The sequence below is a fragment of the Mauremys reevesii genome, linkage group 9 (genome assembly GCF_016161935.1).
Source record: "Mauremys reevesii isolate NIE-2019 linkage group 9, ASM1616193v1, whole genome shotgun sequence".
NCBI classification, from domain to species: domain Eukaryota; kingdom Metazoa; phylum Chordata; order Testudines; family Geoemydidae; genus Mauremys; species Mauremys reevesii.
In genome coordinates this window covers 64,426,951-64,442,080 of record NC_052631.1, presented here as the reverse complement: position 1 = coordinate 64,442,080, position 15,130 = coordinate 64,426,951, and the positions used below count along the sequence as shown (strand labels likewise).

Genomic DNA, 15,130 nt, shown 5'->3' with positions numbered 1-15,130 from the left:
GTACACCAGGAGTAATGTGTCCCTATCCCAAGCAAGCACCAGATTTCGCCCATTCCTACAGTTCTGGTGGCTGGTTAGGTAATTGCCATGGCAGGTAGTCCCTGTGGAAATCCCAGGGGTACATAACCCAGGCTTAGTTTCCTATTTGAATGTGATGTATTTAGGCAACAAACTGCTTTCAGAGTGAAAGCTGTTTGGGGCTGGGACACCGGCATTGGTTCCATTTTCTATTGTACAGTGCTATGAGCATCTCTGTTGGAGGAGGGAGAGCTGTAAGGCTTACCCAAGGTGTGTACGCTCCCTTGGATATTCCAGGGGATATAGCCCAAGCCCTGTTTCACACGGAAAGTTATTAGCCTGATTTAACAATGGATTTCTAATACCTTTGGCATGTGTGTGTTCTCTCTGCAACTTTGATCTACTCTTGTTGCTCTAAGCAAATTTAGAACTTATTTAAAACAGGATTTTGGCCTTAGGCATAACCATCAGCTCTGCCTTTCTCACATGCCTTGGGAGTTATAGACAGACCAGACCTCATCATGCAAAACTGCCACTTTCCATATGACATGGGCTCTAAACAAAAGCACTATGGTGAACAGCTGCAAAAGAGGTAGTGGCAAGGTCTGTGTATCTCCATTGGTAATACGACCTTCAGAGAAAGCTACTCATGGGTAAGCCAGCTTTTTCTTCTACTGATCGTAGATTCAAAGACCAGAAGACCACTATGATCATAGAATCATAGAAGATTAGGGTTGGAAGGGACCTCAGAAGGTCATCTAGTCCAGCCCCCTGCTCAGAGCAGGACCAATCCCCAAATGATGATTTGATCCTCTAGTCTGATCTCCTGTATAGCACAGGCCAAAGAACCTCACCCAGAGATCCCAGTATCAAGCCCATATCTTGTGACTGCGTCAGAGCATTTTTTTTTTAGAGACACCCACCCCTAATTTAAAGACCCCATAGGATGGAGACTTTGTCATGGTCCTCGATAAGTTATTCCACTAGTTAAGTACTGTCACTGTTACAAATGTGTGCCTTATTTCTAGCCTGGATTGGTCTTCCAGCTCTTGGATTTTGTTATGCTTTTGTCTGCAAAGACAAAGGAGCAATATACTATCAGAAACCCTCTCCTCATGTAGACCCTATAGACTATGGTTGCATGACACAAAGCTTTGACAGGAGATAGAGATGAAATGAAAGGTCTCACCACATTTAAAATAAATCTAAAAAAACTCTTCTCTTGGATTTCCTCTTCCCTCAGTAAATTCTTCATACACACACAACATGCACACTCACCCATAAACTCTATAAACTATTAATCCAGCTAGTTCTCCTACACACTGGGAAGGTAGAAATTGTTATTGCTGCATCTATTTTTAAATACTTGAAGGCAATGTTCATATATTGCTCATGATGACAGGGGCCAGACAAGTGAACAGATTCAATAGATTTGGTACATCTTTAATCCACAAATGCAGCCTGTGTTCATAGATTATATTTGCCAAACTCCTGAAATGTAAAGCAGGGTCCCTATTGGTCTGAAAGGTAAATACAAGAGAGTGCTGGTAAGACAATTCTCCAGCATTAAATAATAATTCTATAAAGGAGTCTCAAGGAGACTGAAATATTTTCTTTTGGAGTCAAAGACAAGATATGCATTTTCTTAAGATAGAGGGTCAAATTCCTCCCTGGAGTAGCCAATCCCAGGCATCAATTCAGACCACAAACTAAAAAAAAGTTAGGATGGGGGGGTAAGGCTATAGAAATAATATGTTCTGTGCTAACAGACTGTCCTCACACATGGGAGCTTGTAGCATAAAACACAAGGTGGAAGGGGAGAGAAATCCCCATGCTCAGCACAGATAGGGGAAGACCAGGATAATGTTACAACACAGATACACACTGAATGCCTTCATGACACTACAGTGAGAAAGCAGTGTTTGTAAGCTTAAAGACTCTGTGCCACCGCATGTCCAGTCTCAGCTGGGTAGCCTAGGCACAAGATTCCAGTGCTGCTGTAGAGCGGAATGAACCTTGACTTGCCCCTCAAGTTTCAATCCTAGATCAAGAAGATATGGATAGGACAACCAAGTGCCAATGACTTATGGACACAGGATGCCTTAGTATGTCCATGTGCAATGGAATAAAAGGCTGCAAGGGCTTTTGAAGGTGCTTTGTCCACTCCAGATGGAACCTAAAGGCCCTCTTTAGATCCAACTTCTGCTGTAGGAACAGCATGAAGGCAAGATACTGAGCAAACAATTACACAGCAGAAGGCTGAACTCTGGCACCACCTTAGGAAAGGACTTCAAGGGAGGACTTCAAATCCCCTTGTTTTTATAAACTGCAGCATAGGTTGCATCAGTCGCTACAGCGCAGAGATGGCTGATGGTATAGGCTGAAGATGTACATCTAAAAATCAGGGAACTGTCTGGGTCTGCTACTAGGAAAACAAGCTTTTTAGTAAAGTACTTGCACTCAATTTAACCATAAAGCTCAGAGGGGTGTTCATCAAAAAAAACACAGGGTTTTCTAGCTGGAGGTTTCAGATGTACCAAATATCTCATACTCTGGACTATTAAAGTCTAAGCAGAAATCTTGTACAGGTTCCAGAGAATCTGAAACTGCAGCTACCTGGACTTTCAGAAGTAATGTCCAGAGGCTGGACTGATAAATGCAGAAGGTGCTTATGCCACTGCTTTTGCTCAAACTTCTTCTGAAAACCCTGACTGGAGCAAAGGGAGAAAAAGGGAGGGTGGCAAATGCTGCTGCAGGGATTCAGTCATACACACCCATGCTTATGTAGTGGTCTAAAGTGGAAAGTCTCGGATTATTCTGCCAAGAGCAGAATGGAGATCCAGCCTCTCCCCTGTGGCCCCCCAGTGGTTTATAAAGCATTTGAAATCTGAGCAGAGACATGAAATGAGACTTTGAATGTATAGTAGGGTTGCTTAGGATCCAGAATTTCCAGTCCATCAAAAGTTTTGACATTTAAAAAAAAAGTTCTGAATTGAAATGAAAAGCTGAAATTTTGAAAACGCCCATGAAATGAAAATTGCAACAACTTTTTAGTCGAGATCATCAAGATGAAACCATTTAGGACTTTTGCATTTTATTTAAAATATATCAATTATATTATTACATGAAATATTTGATTATAAAAGTAGAAATGAAACATTGATTTTCCCATCTGAAAGTTTCATAGACTTTACATGTTCCCATTGAATGTTTCAATTTCAACAAAATTGCATTTTTTAAATGGAAAACTTCCATAAAAAAAATCAACCACACTAGCCGTCACCTGCCCCAACCCCTTCTTGTCTATGCTCACACAGGACCAGCGTAGGTGCCTAAATACCTTTGAGGATCTGGGCCATAATGACTAACATGTCCTTGGCTGAAGGAGACCAGGATAAATTGATGCATTGACATGCACCAACATTTTGACATTGAAGGTCCCAGTGCAACATTGTGATTCAAAGGAATTAAGGCAACCATGGGTGGAGAGTGCACCAAGACTCAAGTTCTCCATGCATCAACATTTGAGTCAATGCAACACAGATGGGATGACTTCAGTGCTAAGTGTTATCAGCAGAGGGGTATCTTGGTTGTTTTTGAGACATCCTGACAAACTACAGCTGCATATTTTAAAAAAGAAACAGTGCACTGTGTGTGGGGATGAGGGACACACCCAATCAATGAAGCAAAACTTTAACTCTAATGAACTTTGCTTATTAAAGAACAAAGGGAATATTAACTGGAATTAAACTAGGATAAATATTAAGTGATTATAGATCAATAGAAAAACAGACTATGTAGCTGCTTCTGGGAAAAATAATAGAATGAGGACATATAGACCATGAAAGCATGTTCAACACCAGATAGACAGATGAAATCTAAATACCCAGCCCAAATCCTAATGAAATCAATAGGAGTCTTTTTCTTGACTTCTACGGGAACTGGATCACATTCCTAATGACCAAGCTACACATCATGCTTCTGCTGCTTTGAGATCCACTGACAGAATTGACCTTAGCAATAGCACATTCAGTAGCTTATCTCACATCCACTGCATATTCTAAAGCTCTTAGGTGTGGGAGAAACATAGGAGCTGCTATCATGTAAAATGCACTGCAATAGACCTGGACTTTTTTATTTGTCTCCTCTTTAATACAGACCCCATGTAGCACAAAAAAATAACTAGGGACAAAATACCTACCCAGATTATTTAAAGTTACCTTTAAAGCTGGGAATATAAAATCCCTCCTGTTCTTCAAGAAGAGAATGTGTTTCTTACAGGAATTTAGTGTTATTCATCAGGCAGGGCAGGAAAAATGCTGTAAAAGTGTTGAATGTGGAAAGTGGCAGGACTGTGCATGGATAGTAGTCTGAAGCAGACAGAGTAACAGAAGCTGATCCTGTGTTATCTCAAAGTCCCTCTCTCTCCTTTAGAGATCTTCCACAAAATCATCCAGAGCGATTTTCTCAAGGGATCACAAGGCTCAACTCCAAGCCAAGATTTTGGAACTCCCTCCCAAAGATGATTATGGTCAGACCTGTGATACCTCTTCCTCTCAGCATTTCCCAAGGAACCAGAATGGTGGAGAATGAGGTGATAAGCTCAAAAGTAACAAACTGAGGTTAAGCCAACAGCAGGACCAAGAGCTGACCTCAGCATGGCCAGATTAAAGCATATACACTATATGCCCTTGCATCAGGGCCCAGATTCTGGAGTCACATGATTACAAAATCTGAGCTTCCATTTAAAAAAAGATGAGCTAATCGTAACCAATGCAGTGAAATCTGCCTGAGTCTGCAGACAGCCTGAAACAACAGTTCTGGTCTGTGCCTGGGGGAACTGCTCCCAGAATAACCAGTGCAGTGATGTCTGCCTAAATCTGCAGAGAGCTTGAGACAATAGCTCTGAGAGGGAGAACTGCCCCATGCTTTGGGGGGCCCTGTCAACACCAGCCCTGCAGAAGACTTGTGTGTGTGGCAGGAGAAGAGGCCAGTGGCCCAGCCACCAACTCAAGTAGATATAGCTTAGCTGGTGGGGTAAGTAATGGCTACCTCATGCCTCTCTAGGGGTGGGTAGGAGGCCCTTGCTGCCACTCCTGAGGTGGAAAAGGGGTTCCATGCCACTAACTCAGCCTCTGTGGGAGAAGATGCCCCCGTTCCACTGCAACTCCAACTTGGATGGGTTCATAGCATGGGAGGGTGGGGTCACAACATGAGGACTGAGCCACAGGGAGCAGTGTGCTTCAAATCTTGGATTGCTTTAATCCAATTGTGTGCATCAGGCTCACATTATGGGCCCTGATTATACTTATGTAGGATGGATAACCGACTGCCCCTTGTGCATCTCACTGTGCTTTTAATCCTTGCACAGTGCTTAGATCCTATGGTGACAAACACTGTACAAAGGTGGATAGACAGACAGGATGGTTGGTCAGTGAGAGTTCCATTAACCAGGTGCTGGGGAGTAGGGTTTGACTGACTCTCCTTAGGAATATGGCAGGAGGCTCCAAAAAAGATAATAATTTAAATTGTCTTGTGAGCAATGATGTGACCGCAACAGAGAAAAATAATCAATACCGGCTATCTGCTGAACATGATACAAAGTTCTTTCTTTCTTTCTTACTGCTAATTTAGAGTTTTAACCCATTTTTTAAACAACTGCAAACTGCGTCGTTTTCTCTCTTGGGGTAAAACTTTTTCCTACTATGATTCTATGGTTCCCGAAAGGCAATTTAAATGAAATAATATCCAGGTCGCACTCAGAAGCCCTTTGGACTGTGCACCAACCATACGCTGCAGCCTCTGCTCCTCAGAATGCTCCCTGGATAACCTCCTGTTCCATTGTAATACCACCTCAGAACACCCACTGAGTTGGTAGTGCATGCACTGTAGCACAGTGAATTTGGGATGGATTAGGGCCTTTGGAAGTCAGGACAGCTTCTGGATGGGGGGGGGGGGGGGAAAGGGCCTTAAGAGATCCCAGAGCTTTTTGTTTTGTGGGGAGGGCTGGGGAAAGAGAGACCTAGGAAGATGCCACAGCTTTTGGTTACAAAGGGGTGGAGGTGGGGCTGATTTTACTATTCAATGAGGTACCTCATTGAGGTTTTTTTCAGTAGGGTCTCATTTCTGTAGTCTCTCACAGTTGCCCCCACTCTCTGCTTTTGGCCCTGACACACAAATCCCTTCAAATTTTTCCACTTATCCCCCTCATTACTCTCACCCTAAACCATGATTGGGGACAGTGCGGGTAATGGAGTCTCTTTTTTCTCCCACCTCACCTGCATCAACATGGCACAAAGGAAAGGGCCTGGAAATTGGGCCAAAAGACATGCTAATTGGATCATCCTCAGCTGGTGTAAATCAACATCCCTCTATTGACTTTGGTGTGGCTACATTGATTTACACTGAGGTTCTGGCCCCATAAATCCAGAACCTCTGAACCTTTGGAAGTTTGAAATCTGGATCTGAGGTTTATGATTTGGGCCTATCTTTAGGTCCTACTAGACAGTAGCAGATCTTATAGCCACTGTTCTCCTGGAAGATTGTCCTGCAAACTGGAGTCTCCACATGAATTGAGAGCATGCCTCAAGCTGTGTGTTCTGTGGGACACAAAAGCTACCTCAGGGAGGGGGCCAAGAAGAGGCTTCCAAAAAACCCAGATCTCTGGGAAGGGGAAGGAAAGGTCTCTGTAGAGCCCAAAGCTCTCCGCTGTGGATGTCCTTGAAGCTCCATGACATGATGGAAGAGAAGAGGCATCAAAATACCCGCACATTTCTCTGTTGTGGAGGTTGGAAGAGGCCTCAAGATTGTAAGGAAGAAAAAGCCTAGGAATAGCCCACACCTCCATGTTGTTGTAGGGAGGGACAGTGGCTCAGGAAATTCCCACAGCTGCAGTCCGTGAGTGGAGAGTAACACGGACCATAAAAACGCTATCACCGTGAGGTTTTTTTCTGCATGGTTGGTCATTATGGCAGATGTCTCAATTCCCTTGGGGTACACTCCATTCCTCCTCTGACTTAATAACCAAGCTGCACTGTGTATCCCCAGGGGAGACATTTTATCTGCTGAAGTTTTGTCTTTATTTTAAATAATTCTGATCCCATAAAGTAATCTGTTCATGCAGCTATACCTTTGAAAAGCAGTTGGAGCTTGGAGCAGGGCTCAGGCCTGTGCCAGATTTGCTCTATAGCATCAGCCTGCTCCCTCTCTGCACTGACAGGGGATGGGATTGGTGCAGAGGGGGCAAGGCAGGGGATACGGAGAGGGGGCGGTAGTAGAGGCTAAGCCTTACATCAGTCATTACACACCTCACATTGCTGATATAAGCAGCAAAAGCATCTCTGGCCGTCCCACCATATTCTCCTCAATGGGGATTGCCTTGAGGGATCAGGAGATTTGCCAAGGGGGTGGGGGGCTGTTCCCTGGGGGAGCAGGGAAAGGTGCAGCCATGCTGCTCCATGGCACACAGTCCAAGTTCTGCTCTGTGTGCCGAGGGGAGTCGTTGTAGGAACAGCTCACCCAGCACAAACCATAGGGTTTTCACGTCTCCCATTTCTTTAAGGGTCATCAAAAATAATAATCAGAGCAGGGTGAGGTCCCCCCATCTCTGTTTTCTCCTCCGTGTGAGGCCCACTGGGTGGGAAAACTCAGTGCCCCCAGAGCTTGGACAGCCGGGAGAGTTGAGATGACCCCCAAAGCTTTTGTGAAGGCCAGTGTGTCCGATTTGCTAACCCTGATTCGCCAGGGCTGTTTGGACCTGCCTTCAGCAGGGAGGCAGGCACGAAGGTGCTCAGAGCTTATCCAATGCTGCTGCCAAGTCAGCCAGCAGGGGCTGCTAAGCCCTCTCTCTCTCTCACTGCACAGGAACAAGAGTTTTGGAAGCACATTGCCACATCACAGCATTGCTCCTTTCTAAGCCAGCACTCGAGCACTCCCCCATGTCTTTGCTTGTCACACAAAACCACAGTTCAAACTCCAGTCTCCCCTGTGAGAGAACACTCGGCAGAGGTCTGGCGTCCTGGTAGAGTCTGTCTCCCATGGCAACACTGCTTAATCTTCTCCCACCATGGTGCCATTCTCAGGGCCTGGCTCAGGAATGCCAGGCTCTTCTCATCAGCCTCAGTTCCATTTTGCTAGAGCAATGCTCCTCCGGCATCCTGGCAAGAGAAACAGCTCTGGCCTGAGAGCTGTTGGAGTGGGCCAGAGCAGATGGTAAAAACAGAAGGGATAAGAAAATAAATATAAAAATGGTAGCATGGGTGGAAAAGTTGCCACATCAACATTCTGCTGCTTACATAATCTCTTCCTAAAGCCTGACAAACATTGCTCAGCACCTGGCAGGACATGGGGAAGGCTCCGCAGAACGTGTGAAATGGGCAGCCCCGGCTCTCAGAGCAGCATTCAGCAGAGAGCAGGTGGCTTGCACCCTCGTATGCTGTGCTCAGCGCTTGCTGTCCTGGCTAAGTGTTTTCAGATGGATCTCTAAACGTTTGCCGTGAGGTTGTAAATATTTCACAGGACATTAAAAGCAGACTGTGCCATCTCTGCCCGCCTCCCACCCTCTCTCATTTTTCTTGTCTCACACTCTCTCCATCCCTTCTTTTATCCTCCTTTTCACTTCTCTGCATTGCTCTTACTTTTGAATTGATCCTTCCATTATTACTTGTTCAGCATCTACGCTGTGCTCAGTGCTGCATGAGACCCCAAAAAAGACACAGGTCCCAAAGGGATTACAATATGAGCGTCTCTCCATCAGGAAAGCCATTTAGAATCACTCAACCCTTCCCTCCCACCCACGGATTCCTTCCTCCTCCCCCTCCCCATAGATTCCAAGGCCAAAAGGGGTCACTGCGGTCATATAGCCAGACTGTCTGTATAACATAGGCCAGAGAACTGCCTCAAAATAATTCCCAGAGCAGATCTTTTAGAAAAAACATCCAAGCTTGATTTAAAAATTATCACTGATGGAGAAACCACCATGACCCTTGATGAGTTGTTACAAGGTTAATTACTCACTGTCAAAAACATACACCTTATTTCCAATCTGAATTTGTCTAGCTTCAACTTAGAATATCAGGGGTAGAAGGTCTCAGGAGAGCATCTAGTCCACCCCCCTGCTCAAAGCAGGACCAATCCCCAGACAGATTTTTTGCCCCAGATCCCTAAATAGCCCCCTGAAGGATTGAACTCACAGTCCTGGCTTTAGCAGGCCAATGCTCAAACCACTGAGCTATATTGGACTGTATTAAAGCCTTCTCTGCTAGATTAAAGAGCTCATTGTTCACCTTGTAGATACTTGTACTGTGATTAACTCCCCCTTAACCTTCTTTGTGTTAAACTAAACAGATTGAGCTCTCTAAGTCTATCACTTTAAGGCAGATTTTTTTAACCCTTTAATCATTTCATGGCTCTTTTCTGACCCCTCTCCAATTTATCAACTTCCTTCTTGAATTGTGGGCACCAGAACTGGACACAGTTTTGCAACTGTTGTTGCACCAGTGCCAAATATAGAGGTCAAATCTCTCTACCTCCATTCAAGATTCCCATTGATGCACCCCAGGATTGCATTTGGTCTTTTGGCCACAGCATCACACAGAGCTCATGTTCAGCTGATTATGAACTGCAACCCCCAAATCTTTTTCAGAGTCACTGCTTCCCAGGATTGAGTCCTTAGGAATAGCCTTGCTGTTCTGAAATTGGTGCTGTACCAAGTCACCAGTAGGGTAGCAGCTAAGTCCATTTGGAGCTCTGCTTCTCACCTAACTTGGTCATTCAAGCTGTACTATGCCTACCCTTTCCTGTCTCTCCTGGGAGTACAAATGGCACCGATGGAGTAACCCCAAGCTTCCGTCCATCCTTGTGAATTCATGTTCTTTTAATGGAAATCTATGCAATGGCAAAGACATCAAGCCAAAATGCCACAGAAGGGTTAAAAGTTCCTCAAGTCTTTCTTCTTCAGCAGCTGCAGTAGCAGCTGGAGAGTTAATTGCCCTAACATCCCAGAGGTTTAGCAGCAGATAGTCTCTCTGAGGGTATTGGCTTTCCAGGGAGTAATGGGTTCATGTCAGAGCTTTATTTATTATTTCTAAAGATCCATGGGACCACTCAGCACTCAGTCACAGCACACATGAACCAGGGAAAGCTCAGGCAGGCCCTGTGTGATCTTCCCTGTGCAGCTTTGCCAATGCAACCATGTTTATTTCAGTCCTGGACTAGCCCATAGCACTGCAAATGCCCCTCAGTCACAAGCCAGAGGACCCCCGGCTATTCCAGACAAGGCCTGAAATAGTGATTGCAGTGGCATTGGAACAATTTGTACAGTGGGGGTCTGAGAGCCATTGAACTAAACTGTAAACCTTGTAAATGATGGAAACCACTTCAAGCCAGGGGGTACAGCAGCACCTTCGGCACCCCTAGTTCCAGCCCCCTGGAGTGATTGCCACTTATTCATAGATTCATACTTGTACTAAGCTTTTGTGGCATACCCCAGTTTAGAGTGAGACACCAATAAACTCATTCACATGTGGCTTAAGCCAAAATTTGAACTCAGGTCTACAGCAGCAGAAGGTGAATGAACAATCCCACTAGGTCCAGGCCCAGCTATATCTTTGTGCCTGGAGTATGGTAATGAGATTTCACCCTTTATTAGGGAGTCTGTATTACTTAGGCGTGGCTTTTCAATGGCAGAAATCTGGAGACTGCCCCTGACCCAGCCGTCATTATTTCATTATCACTAGAAACATACCATTAAATACTTTGTGCTTTTTAATACCTTCCTTTGGGGGATCTCAAAGCCTCTGTGGGACAGGCAGCATTACCTCTGTTTGTAAAATGGGGAAACTGAGGCAGAGAGGTTGTGATTTGCCCAAGGTCACACGGATTCAGTGGCAGGACTGGAAACTGAACCCACATATCCTGACTCCTAGTCACTTGCTAACCATTAGGCCACACTCTCTCCTAGTTACCCTTGACCTTTGTAGCCTTGCTGCATATGGTAGCTAGGGACACAATAGGCTCAGCACTGTGTTGTGTGTGAGGATAAACCACACACCCCAGTGCAAACTGTGCAGAGATGATGAAAACCTCCTCCAGAATGAGGTATGAGGGAGGGAGAAAGGCAAACAGATGGGGGAGGGGATCCCTAAAAATGTCAGGAAGGTTGGTGTATGTTCTGTAAATGGCGTGGTCCGCACAGACGTCAGACTGATATCCCTGAGGTAAGCCAATGTGCTTTCCAAAGCAGCATGCTAGCTACCAGCAGTGCAGTGACTGACTTAAAGGGAAGCAGAACCCTCACACAATCTTGGTCATTAGACCTGAATGGTGCCCTAAGACACCCAGGTTACCCTCTACCCTCCACACAGTGGGATCATTAGCATCCACCTCTCCAGCCACAAGAGGCTGGCAGACAGGACTCCTGTATATCACCTCTTCCAAATGGCCACTGGCAGCAGCCCCCAGAGACCCACGCTGCAGTGTCAGCAATGAGCTTGAACCCACAGCCTAGCTCAGAGGTGAGAGGGCAGGCTATCCAGACACACACACTGGGAAGCTCAGCCCAAGCTAAGAACCTTATTTCTTATCTTTACCAGCCCTTCCCCTCTGGTGCAGCTATTAACGAATCCTGCGTGAAGGGAAAGCAGAGGTGAGGGCGGCTTTGTGCAGGGCGTGCCTGTTCTGGCTCAGGAAAAGGCAATTCATTATGTTAACTGTTTTGCTGAAGGACCTAAGCAATATTCCAGAGACATTCCTAGGAAGGTTTTAACTTCTCCAGAATGGGCTCATGGGAGTCCTCTTGTTAATAGTTTGCACTGGGGATTGGTTTGCTATTGAGCTCAGAATGAGCCACAGATGTCCCCTAAGTCCCCTTTCAGACGCAGTTCATTGGAATCGATCCACCCATCAGAGAGGTTTGAGGAAGCAAAGCTATCAGTGGGATTGCGGTTAATTCTGGGGGGAGAGAGATGAGCAGTAAAAGCGATAAAATTGATGGATGGCCTATGCAGATATTTTAACCCTTTCCCTCCTGGGTGAAAGAGCTATGCAGCAAGGCAGGTTTCTGAAGGCAGCAGAGCTTGCTGGCGTGCACCTGGATTTTGGCTGATCTCTGCCTGAGGTTTCTTTGGAGAGGTGTAGGCATGCAGTAGCAGTGGCTGGGGGGAGAGGGGAGAAGGGAGTGACAGTTTAGGACTCTGTTAAAAAAGGAGAATCTGGCTGTCTTAAATGAAGAGCAGAGCAGACAGAAGCAAAGAGGGGAGGAGACTGAATGCTGGGTGTTACAGATTTGAAAGCCTCTCCCAGCAGGGAATGGAGCAAGTGCCTCCCACCGGGGAAGATCACAGCTGCTCTAAGACCAGGCTTTCCCAGCAGAAGTTCCCATAGGATCAATACAGTATGGGGAACTCAGGGACTTCACTCTCCACCTCCCCAGCAGGAGGTGTTGGGAGTAATAAAGTAGTGCGGCTTGCAGGGGAGCCCACGATTACTTCAGTCCTAGACTCACTCAGGAGTCACTGTAAGAAGCTGGTGAAGCACTAGCTGTGGGAGAATCACTGCCATTCCAATTCCAGCAGAAGCAGCTAGAAAACATAGTGCAAGACCTCTCTGTGGGAGAGCTCAGTCACAGCTCCCTAGCTCCAGCTTCTCCTCACTGTAGTGAATGGGATGGGGGCAGTGGCTGTGGGGTAGGGGAATTCTCAGCTGTTCCCTACAGACATGGCACAATTCAGCCTAAACCCATTGCTCTGGTTTCACAAACAAACAGTGGCCAGCAACATTCTGGCAATGGCAACCCCCCTTGAGAGGAGCCACCTCCCATGCATCAGTCACATTCCTCTGAAAAAGCCTACACGAAGCAAAGGGGAGGAAAGGTAACGAAATCCCCCTACTTCTACCAAAACACCCATCATGTATCCATGCCTCACTGAATAGTCCCATCACCTTACTGGTGTAACTCTTGTCCCCCTACCCTCCATCCCATCTGTGGTCTTCGTCATCATTGAGTCCCAGTGAGAGAGGCCTAGCTGAATAGGACCCAGTGTGAAAAGAATCTCCAAAGTAATTTCTAAATGGGATGTAGACACAGAAGAAATTATTTTGATACTGAAAGCATTTCTCTGACAAAACCCGCTGAAGTCAATTGGAAAGAAGGACATCAGTCTGACGGGTTGCTCCCTGGGGCTCACTTGGGTTCTGCTCTATGAAAGCAGATTACAATAATGCCTGCCATGGGTTTCGCTTGGGTTTGTTTCTAGGGTTTCATTTGGCAGAGCCTTGAGGTAGGAGCCCAGGACTGAATGAACTTGAAGACCAAATTCCATTCTCTGCACAGGAGAAGGAGGTCTTCTCTAGGAGGAGGTTGGGGTCCATTAGTGTAGGAAGAGAAGCCCACATTGGTTGATCTACAGGTCTATTGATGAAGCTATCATAAAAGCTCAGGATATAGGTCAGAGGGAGATCATCTTCCTATCTCACCTCAGGAGAGCAAGGTGGGTTTCACTCCCATCAGAAGATTGTTGCGGTTATAAAGAACCAGAGAAAAAACAACAGTAGGACTGAATTCCCCCTTTACTCCATGAATGATGGTTGATATTACTCTGGGAGTAAACTTTATAACTCATTTATGAAGCTATGTAGTGAAGGAGAATAAAATCCTCACAATGCAGACTGACCTCCAAGTCCAGGTCTCAGCCGATTGTCATACCCATCCAACAGCCGGTCCAGAATGCGTGTGAAGATGGTGATATTGTCCTTGCTGTCATCAACAATATCTGGACCATGCTTCTGAGAAAGCCTGGGGAAAGAAGAGAGAGATAAAAAGGGAAATCGGACTAGAAATCTGCTCTTGATATGCCCTGAGCTCTTGTTTTAAACAAAGATGTTCATTCAGACATGGTCTGCCTCTGCAGCCTTGCGCTGCAGTATGTTTTATGTTTGTCCATAGGATAACATGTGTAGGAGGCTGATTGCAAGAGACATCACACCTACTCCAGTCCCAGCCTCTTTTCCTTGTAGCCACTGCAGAGGCTGACTGCAGAGATCTCATCGCTACTTTACCCATTTAAAGTTGCAGTATGGGGATGCTGGCAACTAAAGTGCTAGAATCTCCCATCAACCAGACACGTGGGAAATGGTTTAGGAGTCCTGATTGGGAGAATCATCTTCCCCTCTTCCAGCATCTCCCACTCAACATCCTAATGGAGAAAGGTTTAGCAGGAGCTAAGGAGACATCACCATTACTCCAATCCTAGTGAGATAAGCAAACTACTTTGGATGTGAGGCACTGAACTGTCACTTAAAATCGGAAGTGAATTGTTTCTGAAGTTGGTTGAAATTTTCTCCACTTTGAACTGAATTTCATTCTCACCTGCCTGTGCTTCCTGGCTCTGTTCAGAGCACAAATGCTGAAATACCATTTGTATGGAAAGTCTTTTTTTCCACAGTATTTTCTGGCCCATGGCAACCAGGAAAGTATCAACACACATGAACAAGCTTCACCTCACAAGATTTCCAATGCAATTTTGCAAACCTCAGGAGAGATTCAGATAAGCATCCAAATGTTGCAGTCTGAAAATCATGCCTGTGGTTTGAATGGAGGTGCTGAGCACCCCAATTCTCATTGGAATCAATTAACTTCTGAAATTCAAGTCACAAACCACTAGATGCCCAACAGTGTAAGGGACAGTGTAATGTAATAATGCTGTCTATAAGGGCATTCCCAGTCATTCGAATCCCAGAAGGAGACATCAGTAGGAATTGTAAGTGGACAGACAATAGACTAAGTGAAGGAGAAAGCAAACGGAAAAAGCTAGAGAAATGCAGAAATTGCAGGAAAGATGAAGTTCAGCTACAAGAAGTTGCAAGTAAACAGAAGGAAAGATTAAGAAGCCTGGGCATGCAGCACGATAAATAAAAAAACACAGGAAGGTACAGAGATGAATGGGTGGTTTAGCGGATGAATTGCTAGAAGTGGTGCAGGAGTCTCCTCTGGTGGGGGTTGCAGTCCAGCACTGACAAATCGATGCATTACTGCTAAAGAGAGAAATAAATGACTTGGGAGCAGCAGCTTGATTAAGATGAGTGAACATGGCAAATGGGAGAGACACCAATGCTG

At 45.5% G+C, this 15,130-nt stretch overlaps 1 protein-coding gene across 1 annotated transcript in view; it reads right to left on the bottom strand.

The window, feature by feature from the left end:
- Positions 1–15,130, bottom strand: part of GABRA3 (gamma-aminobutyric acid type A receptor subunit alpha3) — a 115,489-nt gene that overhangs the window by 81,669 nt on the left and 18,690 nt on the right. The window contains exon 3 of the mRNA XM_039489942.1: positions 13,689–13,810. Within this exon, the coding sequence (XP_039345876.1) occupies positions 13,689–13,810 (122 nt within the window). The remainder of the gene's footprint in view (positions 1–13,688; positions 13,811–15,130) is intronic.